Source organism: Simochromis diagramma, unplaced genomic scaffold (genome assembly GCF_900408965.1).
Source record: "Simochromis diagramma unplaced genomic scaffold, fSimDia1.1 OVJJ01000663.1, whole genome shotgun sequence".
In the NCBI taxonomy this organism is placed as follows: Eukaryota; Metazoa; Chordata; class Actinopteri; order Cichliformes; family Cichlidae; genus Simochromis; species Simochromis diagramma.
In genome coordinates this window covers 1047215-1060561 of record NW_024387049.1, presented here as the reverse complement: position 1 = coordinate 1060561, position 13347 = coordinate 1047215, and the positions used below count along the sequence as shown (strand labels likewise).

Genomic DNA, 13347 nt, shown 5'->3' with positions numbered 1-13347 from the left:
CTCTAAAGGCTTGCAGGTGTTCTGTGAAGAGAATAAATGCTCTCCAGTAGGACGGATGTATAGCCCTTCAAAAACTCACTAAGATGTTTTTCACAGCATGTCACATGTCTGCTGCAGGTAACGCTTTATCAAAAAAACAGAACAAAAAAAAAAACATAGACGTGTAAATAAATGAAAAGCATGTTAGGATGTATCACATTCAACATCAGTGTCAAGTATCACCGCCTGCTCGTTTTGGAAACCCGTCATAAATATTAAATAAATGTAATAGACCTTATTGGTTTGTGTTCTCGCTGCAAAAGTAATTCAGTTTTATCCCGCCGCTGCACCTCTCCCCTCATGTGTTTCCTCTTGAAGTTGCTGTTGCTCATCCTCCCTCCTCTCACAGCCCACAGAGAGCACTTCAGCTTTGTGGACTATACACAATATCACACACACATGCGTTTAAATGCACACACCGGGTCAATTTGACAGACAGCAGCACAAACCTTCAAACCGACATCTCCTGACAGCTGCAGCCATGTTTGTAAGAGATACTGTCCACTGGAGTGTGGCAAGAACAACAAAATTCCTTTCAGCTTATGGAAACGCACATGCACGCGCACACGCACACAAAATTTACTTTGGCTTCTACAACCACAAATGTGGTTAGGACACTATGTTCTTAGAGCACAGTGTACTGGCGCTTCTCTTATTTTGAAAATTCCCTGTACTACTTCCATCTCTCTCACACACTTCAATAGTCACGGAGAGCACAGTGCTGGGCTCTGCAAAGACTTGATAATCTCTCCTAACAGAATGTGATTTGTTAATATCGTGCAACTGCTTACTGTGCGTGTCATTTCCTATCTGAAAGAAATGTATTTTTGAGACGTCTCCTGTAGAGCGATGGCATTTTACCGACAGTTCAGCGGTCTCACATGGGAAGCTGGTTCTCCATGCACATCTGCAAGTTCCATCCAGTGAAAGTTTAAATGGCTTCTTTAAGCAAATAGTTACATCCATGTTCATTTTAGAGACACCATCAGTTGTGTGATATGTATATTCAGGGACAGAAGTGGTTTAGTAAGAAAAACAATTCAACTAAATAGGATTTGATAATAATTTTTGTATGCCATAAACTGGAATCATCCTGCTAATAATTCATGTGTGTATGACATGTAACAGCACTGTGGGGCGACTGTACCAAAGGTTTCCACAGTAAATGCAAAGCTCTTTACAGATGCCGTAATGTAGGTGAGTAACAACAGCTGTTAATTTCACACAGGCACTGATTAGTCTGCCTTTTTGCACGTGGGGATGAGTTTACAATGTTTGTCCTGTTGCCTAATAACACTTGTAGTTTTGGGTGTGACCTGAATAAAAAACAGCCACAAATCGAGATTCATTTGTAACATAAAATGTCTTTTAAACGCTCATAGACGCTCGGGTTACTTATGTGTGATTGTAGATGTAGAATCTCTGTTTTCCTCATATAAATCCAGATGTTACTATTCGTGGTTGTAGTTGTGCTCTGCAAATCATCCTCCAGCGCTTGAAAACACTACATGGGAGGGGAACATTATGTTACAGTGTTAGAGCCCTACAGAAAGCACACATTCGTTGTGGTTACGCATGAAGGCATTAGGGGTGGGGGAAAAAAATCGATACTGTGTAGTATCGTGATATTTTGTTTGCTAATAATGTATCGATACAGGGACAGCACAAATCGATATTTTGTTACAAAAAAAGTTTTTGTGGACTGGAACTCTGACTTCAGAGCATGTTGATCAGCTCCTTTTTGTGAGCAAGAATCCTGACATTCCTTCACTGTCCAAATGTGTTTAACTTGTTTTTTGGCAGCAATAAACATGACAGTTTACTTCTTTTAATTTAAGACATGTTTTATTTTAATTAAGTTTAAAACTTTTATTTAATGTAAAATTATATTTTGTTTTAATTTACTTTCAAATTCTTCAGTTGCTGAAGGGGCTGCATAGTTATCATAAATTGCATAGTTCAGAATAGCTATAATAGTACCAGATGGTTGCATTCAGTTAAGTTGGACTAGACTGTAATACAAACTGTTCAGTTTGTCAACAATAAAACTGACTGAAATGAGAGAAAGACTGAGTGTGAGACTTTGATATTAGATAAAATGAATATTGATAAAGTTTACCTTTATGTACAGAATCTGAATATCGCAAAATATTTTTAAATTTTGCAATAATATCGTATCGTGCGTTAAGTATCATGATAATATCGTATCGTGGGATATATGGTGATTCCCACCTCTAGAAGGCATATTTCAAATGAAGACCTATCCTAGGTGCCATTATTAGCCTGTTTAACGAAGCACTCATTGAAACAAATTGCCAGAACATCAGTCTGACTGCTTTTGTCCGTTCAAATCTCAAACAGATCTGAAGCAGTGGTAAAGATGGAGCTTTATTACAGCAGCCAGTGAAAGATGGCCTTTTTACATGTGGGCGTTGCCTTAATCAGACGTACCAGATAGGAGCTGTGATTATTTTACTTACTTTATTTGTTTGTGACCATTTTTGGTCACCATTTCATTACATACTGTCATATATGTGAGAGAAAACCCACACAGGATCCAATATATAATTAGCATGTGCACACTCATGCTGCTGTATTATGTACGTACATGCTACTTTGTGATATCCAGGTGTTATTATTAAAAAAGACCTTGTTGTTTCGTGAAACTTCAGCTATTTTAATTCAAATTGGGTCAGTTAGTTCTTAATACCTCATTTGGGTTTATGAACTTGAAGTGGAACTGGATAAGGGAGAAAAATAAATGTGACAGATAAAGGAAATGGAGACTGGGGATAGGTCTGTCTAAATCAGTGTGCATATGTGGGTTGATTAAAAAAAAATGTCAAGGTTTTCTCCTAATCCAGTTAAAACTGTATAGATTAAATTTATCATTAGCATTACAGTCACTGACTCACCAATCTGGATTCGACCAGCAGTGCAAAGAGAAATAAAATAGCTGTTATTATAAACATAAATTGTATGTAGTTTTTGCAGGTTTAGTGTAAATAAGAGGCACAGCTAATGTTAAAGTGTCCTTTGACCTGTCATTGTGAGTTCTGTGTTTAAATTCAATCAAGGAGGTAAGCAGCCAGTCTGCAGTACAGCCATGTTGCATCATTATATGATGAAATGGTGAGTAAGAAAAGAATGGCTGTGATAAATCATAACAGACAGATACAAAGAATAAAGAGGCTTCAAGGTGGATGAACATTCATGTAAACAAAATCGCCTTAATCAAGTGTAATCATTTTCAATTTTATAACCGTGGAGGGTTTGAATACAGACTGTAGGCTGGATACTTTCAGGTGACCTGGTGAATATCGTGCACTTAGTTTCATCAGAGTTTAAAACAGCTTTTGTCTGATGAAAAGATTTCTGAAATATACTGTATCATAAGCAGACTGTACATGTGCTGGTCAAGGAAGGAGCCAGTGGCATATAAAATAGTGTAATCTACATAAAAATGTACATTACAGTTTTGGGTGGCAGAGATAATATTGTTTGTCTACAGAGTAAATAAAAGAGGTCAAAGAAACGATCCTTCTGGAACATCTACAAATGCTTTAGCTATTTGCTTTACCTGAAGAGGGTTTGCTTAGCCGATGATTTTTACTCACTCAGGGACTGAGTAAAAATCGTTTATTATACCTCAAAATGCAATGAAAACACATTTTCTTGTTTCTGGAGATAAAAGTGAAAATTAGACCACATAACTGTCTCACACACTATTTGTCAAATCGGTAGTCAGGTGTATTTTGTGTGCAATCTCACAAGCAGCTCCAAATGTAACACCAGATCTCTAAATCACTAATCTTGTATTTTGGGCACTATGTAGAGCTTTCAGTTAAAGAGGACCTCTAGCACCAGAATGGCTTTTTGATGTCGGTACTTCTCTAGCACCAGAATAACTCACCCAGTCTCTTGAAATTAAAAGCAAAGGTCAAATGTCATTCAAAGAGGAAAACTAGAGAAAGTATTCAGTATATTCATGACCATATAAATTCTATGAGAAATCAAAGGCTATTAAATGTTAAAAGAATAACTCTTCAAGAAGGATTTAACAGTATAGTCTGTTCCTTCCCATCAGTTCATTGTGCTTTTCATTCTATCTTCCTTTTACATTTAAATCATTGTACACATTTTTTGCATACCTATGTTAGTTCAAGAAGATCATGCTCAATCCCAGCAGATCAACAGCTTATATGTAAATGTTAGCCAACACCACCTGGGGCCTCAGCCGATTCCATCTATGCATCCTATTTTAGTCTTACAACAAACATGCTGCTTAAGATACTTCAGTATGTATATAGTTCCTGCCCCACTGCAATCCACTTTGCAACCCAATATGTTGCTCACCATTTTACATATACTGTCCTGATACTACTAGTGAAATAAAATGTCAACACCAGTTCTAGTTGATCAGGGAAGAAACATTATCATTTTCCCAGACTGTCCTTCAGCCAGTAATCAGGGCCCTGGTGTTTGATTGTGGCACATGTAATCTCTCTCACTCCACCTATGCAGAAGCTTAGTAAACATGTCTGTCTGCAGTGACTCAATCCAATTGGTTATTATGGTACAAAAAGCCTACCGGATCCCCCCGCAAAAACAGTCTGCTCAAAGCTCTCTTTATGAGTGGGCTGTGAGGTGAGAGTAATAGGCCTAAAGACACTGCAGACCGTGGCTTCTCAACCTGCTACCATTGGGGCCACATACCAAAGAATCCCACTGGGCAGGGACTGAATAAATTCCGCTCCATGGCTGATTAATTGAAACCAATGGATGGGGTGTTGGGAGGAGGAGAGAGGAGGATGAGAGAAAACCAAGCACTGTCAGATGAACGGTGGATAGATGGCTGCCCAGAAGCTAGGGTCACCTACAGGTTACGTTGCTGAGTGTCTTTCATAAGGCCAGGCATCTCTATTTCACTTTTAAAAAGTGCTGATGTATTAACATTCAGCTTTGCTTCCAGGTGCACATATTTAGGAGTGACACGTTCACAAGTGAATGAAATTAAGCACAGTATAGATTAAGAGGAGTGTATCAAAATATCACAACAGCTAGTCAAAGAGTATGAGCAATGGCATAGTTAAATCCTAACCTACTACAGCCTGTCCAGAAATGCTATATAGAAAAATAAAAAGGAAACCTCCTTTCATGATCTACAAAGCAAGTGCTTGGCCGATCAGTAGGAAGCTCTAAATGCATGTTACTCTTCCCAAAATACATTAAACATGAGATCTCAGTGATTAAGCTGGTTAGCGATAGATTGATTTGAGGTGTCATTTGGTAGGCATTTCTACAGCACTGAAAACCCATTAGAAAGTGTCTTGACAATTCTGCTGAACATACCCGGATAAATTTAAAGCATCAGCATGCTTCTTTTCAGTTTCACAACTGTTTCCAAGTTTCCAACAAATAATGTGAGAAAGGAAGAATGTCTGTGGGATTTTTTTTGTAATTCTTTGCAATTCTGACATATGTACAACCAAGTACAACACCATAAATATGTGGTAATGCTGCCCATAAGTATGTGCCATCATCTTCCACTTGCTGTCTCTACCCAGTATATCCAATTTCTGAAGAATCAGGTTGGCAGATTGTCCACAGTATTCCACTCTCACACAGTCCAACATGACACTGACCTGTTTTAGAAATGTCTTTTTTAGCTGCAGCAGACATTTACATTCTCACATGAATCTGTTTAGAGAGGTCTCTTTTTTAGTTTACCTTTCTCGAGTCATTTACACCCCCACCCCCCAAAAAACAAACAAAAAAACCCAAAACGGTTTCTCTCTGACGTGAGGTAATGATATTTGGAGATCAATTCTGCTTCAAACATATTACAAAGTATAAGACTGTGTGTGCAGTTGCTCAGTCTGTCAAAGAAAAGACGCCGTAAATCCTCAGGTTACTCTGGAAGGCGTTTGTGAAATGGTTTGCTTGCTAAAACAACAACAACCAAGTCAGCCACTTGGTGATTGGTCAGTTGATTGGTAAGATGATATCTAGTGAACTGAGTGAATAGAACCACAAAGTAGAACCATGTGGCTGTTTAAAAAACAAGACCAGCAAGTACAAATCTGTACTCAGTGGCTGTACTTGAAAGCACAAACTCTAACAAAAAGCAGTGTTTAGTCGATCAAAGTAAAACCTGGATATTACTAAAAATAATCTTTTTGGGAACCTATTTTACCCTTACATTACTTCAACTGTTTACCCTAAAGCTCAAATTGATTAGCCACTCTTGTATTAAACAACTCACATGCGTAGCTCATTGAAATCTGAAAAGGACCTCCACGTTTAAACATCCGGACTATGTCATTCACCTCCTTACCTTGAGATACATTTTCATGGTGGGGGAACTTGGAAAAGCAGCATGAGCCCCTCAAATGCTCCCAACGTTCTTGTGAATGGCCAACTTCTCTACCTCTGTGATACTTATAGCACTAAACTTACCATGCTGGAATCCCCAAATGCCTTCCCTGGGGGAAAAGGAAGGTGAGGGGGGGGCTAGATGTGTTGACATCTTTATAAGTATGGTGGGGGCTGGGTCTAAGAAGGGGCAAGGAAGACGGGTGTGGTCAGCACAAAGGTTAGTGCACTGTCATTATGACTGACTGCACGAGTTTCTAAAAGTGAATGCTAGTGGACCTTTATATTTTCATTTATGTGCCGCACATTAATATTACATATGTATGTAGTCAGTACAGGTGATGTGATCAGAGTTTTATTTCAGGAAGGAGGACGGAAATAAACACCAACTCTCCGACTGTCTCCACATTTTCAGCCCTGTTTGTGTATCTCAGCCACATGCCGATGCATGTAAATACCATGAAAAGTTTGCGTGACCATTACCATCTCACGCAAAGCCCTGATCTGTTGCGACAGTCTGTTTTACGGTCCATTATTTGTGAATATGGGATGACAGTACCTTGTCAAGACATTGTGAGGATAATCTCCCAATCCAAATCAGAAATAGGCTAATAAAACAATAGTATTACATGAGCTGAGTGAAGGAGAGAGATGGGAAGAGGCAGACTGAAATAGAGTCGCATAGCGAGAGCTCTCTGAGAGGATAGAATGACAGAAAGGGAAAAGGAAAAGAGGGGTGATATGCGCAGACAGGAAGGCAAGTCTAGCAGGGGCTGCTGTAGCCATGTGCACCTACACACTCCTGCCGCTACCCTTCACCCATACCCACACCCCTCCCTTGCTTGTTCACTCATTTGCTTAACAAGTTCATTTGTGCATAGAGCTTCATCGGACATGGCTGTCAAGTGATGCGCGAGACTGGCCTGCGGAACTGTTGGCCCTTGCAAGCTGTTCACCTGCATCCATCTCGCCCCCATACACCCCCACACGCACCCACACACACATGTAGGGACACACATCCTTATGCAAGAGCACAGACATGGCATCCAGTGATGCCAGTAGTGTGAGTAAACAGTGTGTTCAAGTCGGAGTGTTTACTACAACTTGGGCTGCAGGGCAGTATTTCAGATTGTTTTTGGCTTGCGTTGCTGAAATGATTCCCAAACAGTGAAAATTCATGGCTACACTTATCTTATATTTCTTTGATTTAAATTTGAATACCTTTGGATTTTGAGAGTTTATGATGGGCTTATTTCTTTACAGAGTTCACTAAACAACATTTGGTCAGTTGAAAATTCACAGATGATGGTTTAGGGCTTCATAACCCTGTTGAGTCACCTGAAGTAGAGTTATTTGTGACATTGGTGATACCTGCCATACATTTGGTTAGGGTTGTACTGTTTGATATACTGTAGACTACATTTAAAGACAGTTTTTAAACAGCCACAATAGAAGATCCATGTATTGTTCTTCTAGATTAACCTAAAATTCAAATAAAGCAAAGAGATTTTAAAAGTAGAAAGCTAATGGAAAAAAGGGGGTCAGTTATTCCTAGTCAACATTTTATGCCACTTGAATTTCCTGTTAAGCAAATCAAAATTTATTTCTGACATATTTAGTTGATTTTTGGCGACTTATCATTTTGTGCCATCACTGATGGATGCATCGCTGACATTTATCTGCTTTTCTTCCTCCTTTTCAAAAGCAAACGCTCATCAAAATGCCAGGGCCAATCTTGTTCCGTCTCTCTTATTTGCTCTTGTTTTCCATCATTGCTTTGGCCCTCTTCACTTGAGGCAGAATTAACAAGCATTATCTCAATAGAGTCGCCCTCAATCCTCGAACAGCACAGCAAGTGTGCTGCTTCAACAAGAGTGTGCATGGACAAAATCACACACGCACACACTTATGCAGCCTCAACAAGCATTATCAGCCCCAAACCCTCCTGTGTTTCCTTGCTAACACGGTGAACATGCTGCCTCAACGAGCCCCATCATCAGCTCTTTTCTCCCCTGGTTTTTGCTTCCTACAAATCCATGACAAAGCTGATGAATAAGCCTCATCAGCCTTTTCTCCTCAGCCCATTTCAGAGTTTTGCTTGAAACTTGCTCCTCTTTCTGCAAGTTGCAGTGCAACGTAATGTAAATGTGAAGCATGTAGGTTACAGCAATGCACCTTCCACTGCTGAACAATGTGGGCTTTTGCAGTAAATACATAATTTAGTTCTGATTTCTTTTCTTCTTTTTTTTTTTGCACATTTTCTCACACTTGCATGTTTCAGATCGTTGAACAAATTTTAATGTTAGACAAATATAACTTGTGTAAATATAAAATACAGGTTTGACAAACGTGAGATGAGCCTTTGTGTTCTTTTTGGTCCGCATTAGGGTTTGTGTTTTTTTTAAATCATCTCAGCCATGGATGCCATTTTCCCCCCCAAATCTCTTTCTTATTATTGAATTATAAACACTGCCAATAACTTGAGTTTTTTAGATGTTGTTCTGGGTTCTTTATGACCTCCTGGATGAGTCAGGAGTCACTTTCACAGTAATTGTGTAGACCACTCATAAGATTCACCACTGTTCCAGGTTTTCTCCATTTATGGGTAATGGTTTGGTTTAGAAATGGCTTTTTAACCCTTTCCAGACTGATAGATGCTGATGACTTTATTTCTTATTTGTTCTCAAGTCTCTTTAGATCCTGGCGTGATGTGTTGCCTCTTTAGACTACTTCCACTTCGTCTGTTTATGTGATTTGTTGATTCAGCAGGTCTGACAGTATTGTCTCCTGATTATTACTCCTGATTGGGACTTTCTTTAAGTCTATGTACTTCCTTTATTAGTTGTTCCTGATCAACTCTGAGTCAAATACCCAGACAAATCCCCCTCCCAAAAAAAACAGTAACAAGTCCTTCATTATTCTTTTTCACTTCTCTTTAAGTATGAGTACGACATTATGAAATATCATAACCTCCACCTCCCATTTATGTGTTCCCTCATCGGCGTAACTTTGTGCTGAACATTCGGGGGGGGGGGGGGGGAGGTCAAGATCTGTCTAAATGAATAAATAAATCTGGGTAAATTCCCAGCTGATTAAACATGCAACTACTTTGCTGGTAATAACTGAAATGACCCCCCTGGAAATTACACCCCTGCTCAGTAATCTGAAGCATCGCTTAATCTGATGCTTTATACTTTTACTACTGTCAATATAATAATGAACTTTTTCACTCAGTTTTGTAAAAAGTTGCCAAAAAAATGTATGTGAATATACTGAGAATTTATATATTTAGATGCCTTTAGATAGATACATTTGCAAGAATGCCTATAGCAACATTACAGCATAACCATTAACAAAGAAAAAAAGCGCCACTACAGTGTGATTTGGAATATAAAGTTGTCACACTGACATTTAACTTTACTAAGGGCGTAATTATACCTACAGAGAAAATTGAAACATTGTTCTTCAGCTGTTATCCAAAAGATATTGTTTTATTGTTTTAGTCTATGGAGGGAAGAGTTGCACCAGCTGAGAATGGAAGCACATGTGGTCTGAATAGGAATTAAATATGCGCTGCAACTCCTGCAGCCACCGACTTGCTGCTTTGTAAGTTATTTTGAAGAAAGAAGAATGACTGTCTGGACAACCCAAATTGATGCAACACAGAAGAGGGAAACTAATGTTGGAGTGTTTTTTGTTGGCCACTTTGGTGGAAAGGCTATGATTCTTAATTACTTTAGAAATGACTAATAAATAAGGAGGCATCTGGATGAATTTACAGATAACTGTAATCTTATCTCAAATGAATTATAGAGCTGTTTGACTAACGGCTATTGAATAGTGCAACTTAAGGATGGGTGATTCTGCCCAACATAGTTGTTGTAATAACCAGCCAATCAGGACTGTGGGAAAGAGATAAATGCTTATGAGGAATACGTAGGGAGGCACATCCCACAGTGAGACATCAAAACAAATGCCTTTCAAAATTAAAAAAATAAGACCAAGCTAAACTGTAAAAAGTCCTAGGATGTTGCATCACAGATGTGGCAAATGTACTTGATATATGGACACATTAAACTGGACGTCCAATTTCTTAACATAACAAAGATTGTCCTGGACAGAGACGCTGGCAGCAAATGCTAAACAAATACAAACTTCTAACTCTACCATGTTGCCTGTGTGGTATTTTAGAGAGCATTTGTTAATCAGCTGCATGTGAAGCAGTAAAAGCGCTGCATAAGTCTGATTCTCAGCCTGACAGACTGTAAAAGCATCCGTCACTGTTAACTAATTATCACAGCAGTCGAGATGAAAAGGAGCTTCCATCCTAATTTCCCAGAATGACAAAATTAACGGTAGTACCTGATTAGCCTGAGACTGACCTTAACCAAAAAAGGCAGATTTTCCGCACAATGATCCAGTTAATTCCAGTTTGATTTATTCAGGTTCATGGAAGTTTTTAATACAGTGGTCACCACAGTGTTGTACAGTCCAAGGTCAAGGGCTTCTATGGCTTCCTGAAAATGTGACCATGTGGACCAATATAATGTTAATTAGTCAAAATCAATGAATTCAAACACAAAAGGTACAAAAAACCCCACAAACATCTTTTAGATTCAGTCTCTATTTTTTTGGCCTAAAATATCAAAGGCCAACGATAAATATCAATGCTACCATAGGACAAAAAAAGATTTATGTCAATCCCAATGGCTAAAACCCCCAGGTTGAAAGGTGCTGACCAGTGACATTAAAAGCTTCAGGCTTTTTCACCCTTGCCATGACCCCAACATTCCTGAATAGGGTGTTTTTGGAAGAAGATGGTAACTCTAGCAGGGCTAACTTGAGCAGGGCTAACTGACCCACCTATACACACACACATTTTGCTCCCTACCCTTTATTAAAAATGGTCAAGAGTGCATTTTCACATTTGAGCTCCTTTCATCTATCCATCAATACCATTTATAACAACTTTAAGGATGATGAAAGATCACTTGAACTGACAGTAAGTCTACGATATAGCAAGACGTTCACAAGTTTTCACAAAACAGGAGGGAAAAAAACCTGACCACTTTTAGAGATAGAATTACATAATAAGATAATAACTACAACAAAATTATTGTTTAAGCTACCTCATGGTCCGGCCCCCTAGGTCAAAGCCTGATTCCATCTTTCCTTTTGCCTCAAGCCCAAACCCTGTCATTTTAGGTATCTCTGGCATGTGAAACACATTCTAGAAAAAGTCTTCCCAGAGTTTCTTATTTCAGCGGTTTGGCTTCTGTGAGCAAAACTTTGGGTTTTATGACACACAAATCATTGCAAATACATCTTGTAGTGTTTGAGCCTTGTGCATATTAAGTAAGGTACATAAGAAAGAAATATTATTTTCCCTTTTTTCAACAAATTTTCAAAAAAAATTCCAAAATTGCCATATAATTTGTACCACAGGAGTTTGCATGGAGGGACAAAGTATTTAGCTGTAGAATCAGGGGCGAACAAGCTAGTGTAGCCCCAGAGACAGATGACCCTAGTGGCGTCAGGAAAGGAATCCGGTGTAAAAATCTGTGCTAAATCAAATATATGGAGGCTTTTCCTGTGGCAGCCCTATGGGAAATGGAAAAAATGCTGTGAGTAATCAGTGAGTGTTAACCTAGGTTCACATTGGAAGTAACATCAGACAACCTGATGTGGAGGGGAAGAATTACAGAGCTGTGACTGCAAAGGACTGACCGGCAGTAGAGGCCAGTCTGATGCTTGGAACTATTAACAGCTGCTGACCAGCTGACCTAAGCATTCAACAGGGGTGCAACAATATGTAACATCTCTGACAGATTCTTAGCATTTATAAGTGAACTAAAGGATATGAAAACTGGGTCCTTAACTGCAGAGGTATCCACTGGAACTATGCCAGAGTTGGTGTAATATGAACATATTTTTCTTTGTACCACTCAGGAGCCATAGTAGCAGCAACATTGTGGACTAACTGTAATTGATATAGTAGTGTTTTACCCACTCCACTGAATAAAGAACTGCAATAATCCAGTATGGCTGTGATAAAAGCATGGATCATCCCATCCCAAGATTACCAAAGAAAAAGGAGGATTTGACTTTAGCTATCAAATATCAAATACTGCTTTCCTGCTAAGGAAAGTTATGATCCCCCCAAAATCTGGTCACAAACTTTGAAACTCTGTGGCACTAAACACTAAGGAGAAGCTATTACACTAAATTTTACATTCATGAGTCAAATTGAAGTCCAAGCACAAACTTGTAGTAAATTAATGTGGTGCATTTTCCATTGTTATACCTCTCTGACCTGTCTTCCCCATGTGATGTTTTGTGTAATGTATGTATGGTCGGAGGGTAAGATGGCGCCGCCATTGCGTGCAATAGGTCGGCAGCCTTATAAAATTTCCCCTTGTGGGACTAATAAAGGTATATCAAATCAAATCAAATCAAATTAAAAAAAATTTAAAAAAAAGCATTTCATTTTTAAGCAAAGAAACAAACAAAAAATGAATCTATTGTGTGAATTTATATATCTCAGCATGAAAACTGGACTTGCACGTTAAAACAGCTGAGCAATAACAATTCCCCACAGTTCTCTATCCCTCCCATCAGTTACACAGCTCTCCTTTTAGCAAGCCAATCACTTACTATCCATCATTAATTCTTCTATTCTTCTGTTGAACCATGCATGTATCATCAGTTTGCTGTGTGTGATGCAGTATGAGGCTGTGCTTCTGCAAAGCAGCTGTGAGCCCGGAAGCCCAACTTAGTGAAGTCAGAATGAGACCGAAGGTTAGAGCCACCACAGGGAGATGGACAAGGGGCACACACACACACTCACTCAAACACATACATTTTTTTAAAAATTTGTTTCAGCCTCTCTCGTTTCTCGCTTCCACATGTGTCTGTTCCCTTACTCACTAAGCC

At 39.0% G+C, this 13347-nt stretch overlaps 1 protein-coding gene across 4 annotated transcripts in view; it reads right to left on the bottom strand.

Annotated features, from left to right (window-relative positions):
• The window catches only part of slc6a9 (solute carrier family 6 member 9), a 75469-nt gene that overhangs the window by 26860 nt on the left and 35262 nt on the right, over positions 1–13347 (bottom strand). The window contains exon 1 of one of the 4 annotated variants that reach the window (XM_040044900.1): positions 6377–12781. The exons of the other annotated variants lie outside the window; for them this stretch is intronic. Coding sequence (XP_039900834.1) covers positions 6377–6394 — 18 coding nt within the window. The 5' untranslated portion in view covers positions 6395–12781. Of the gene's footprint in view, positions 1–6376; positions 12782–13347 lie in introns of those variants that run through there. 4 annotated transcript variants of the gene reach the window in all.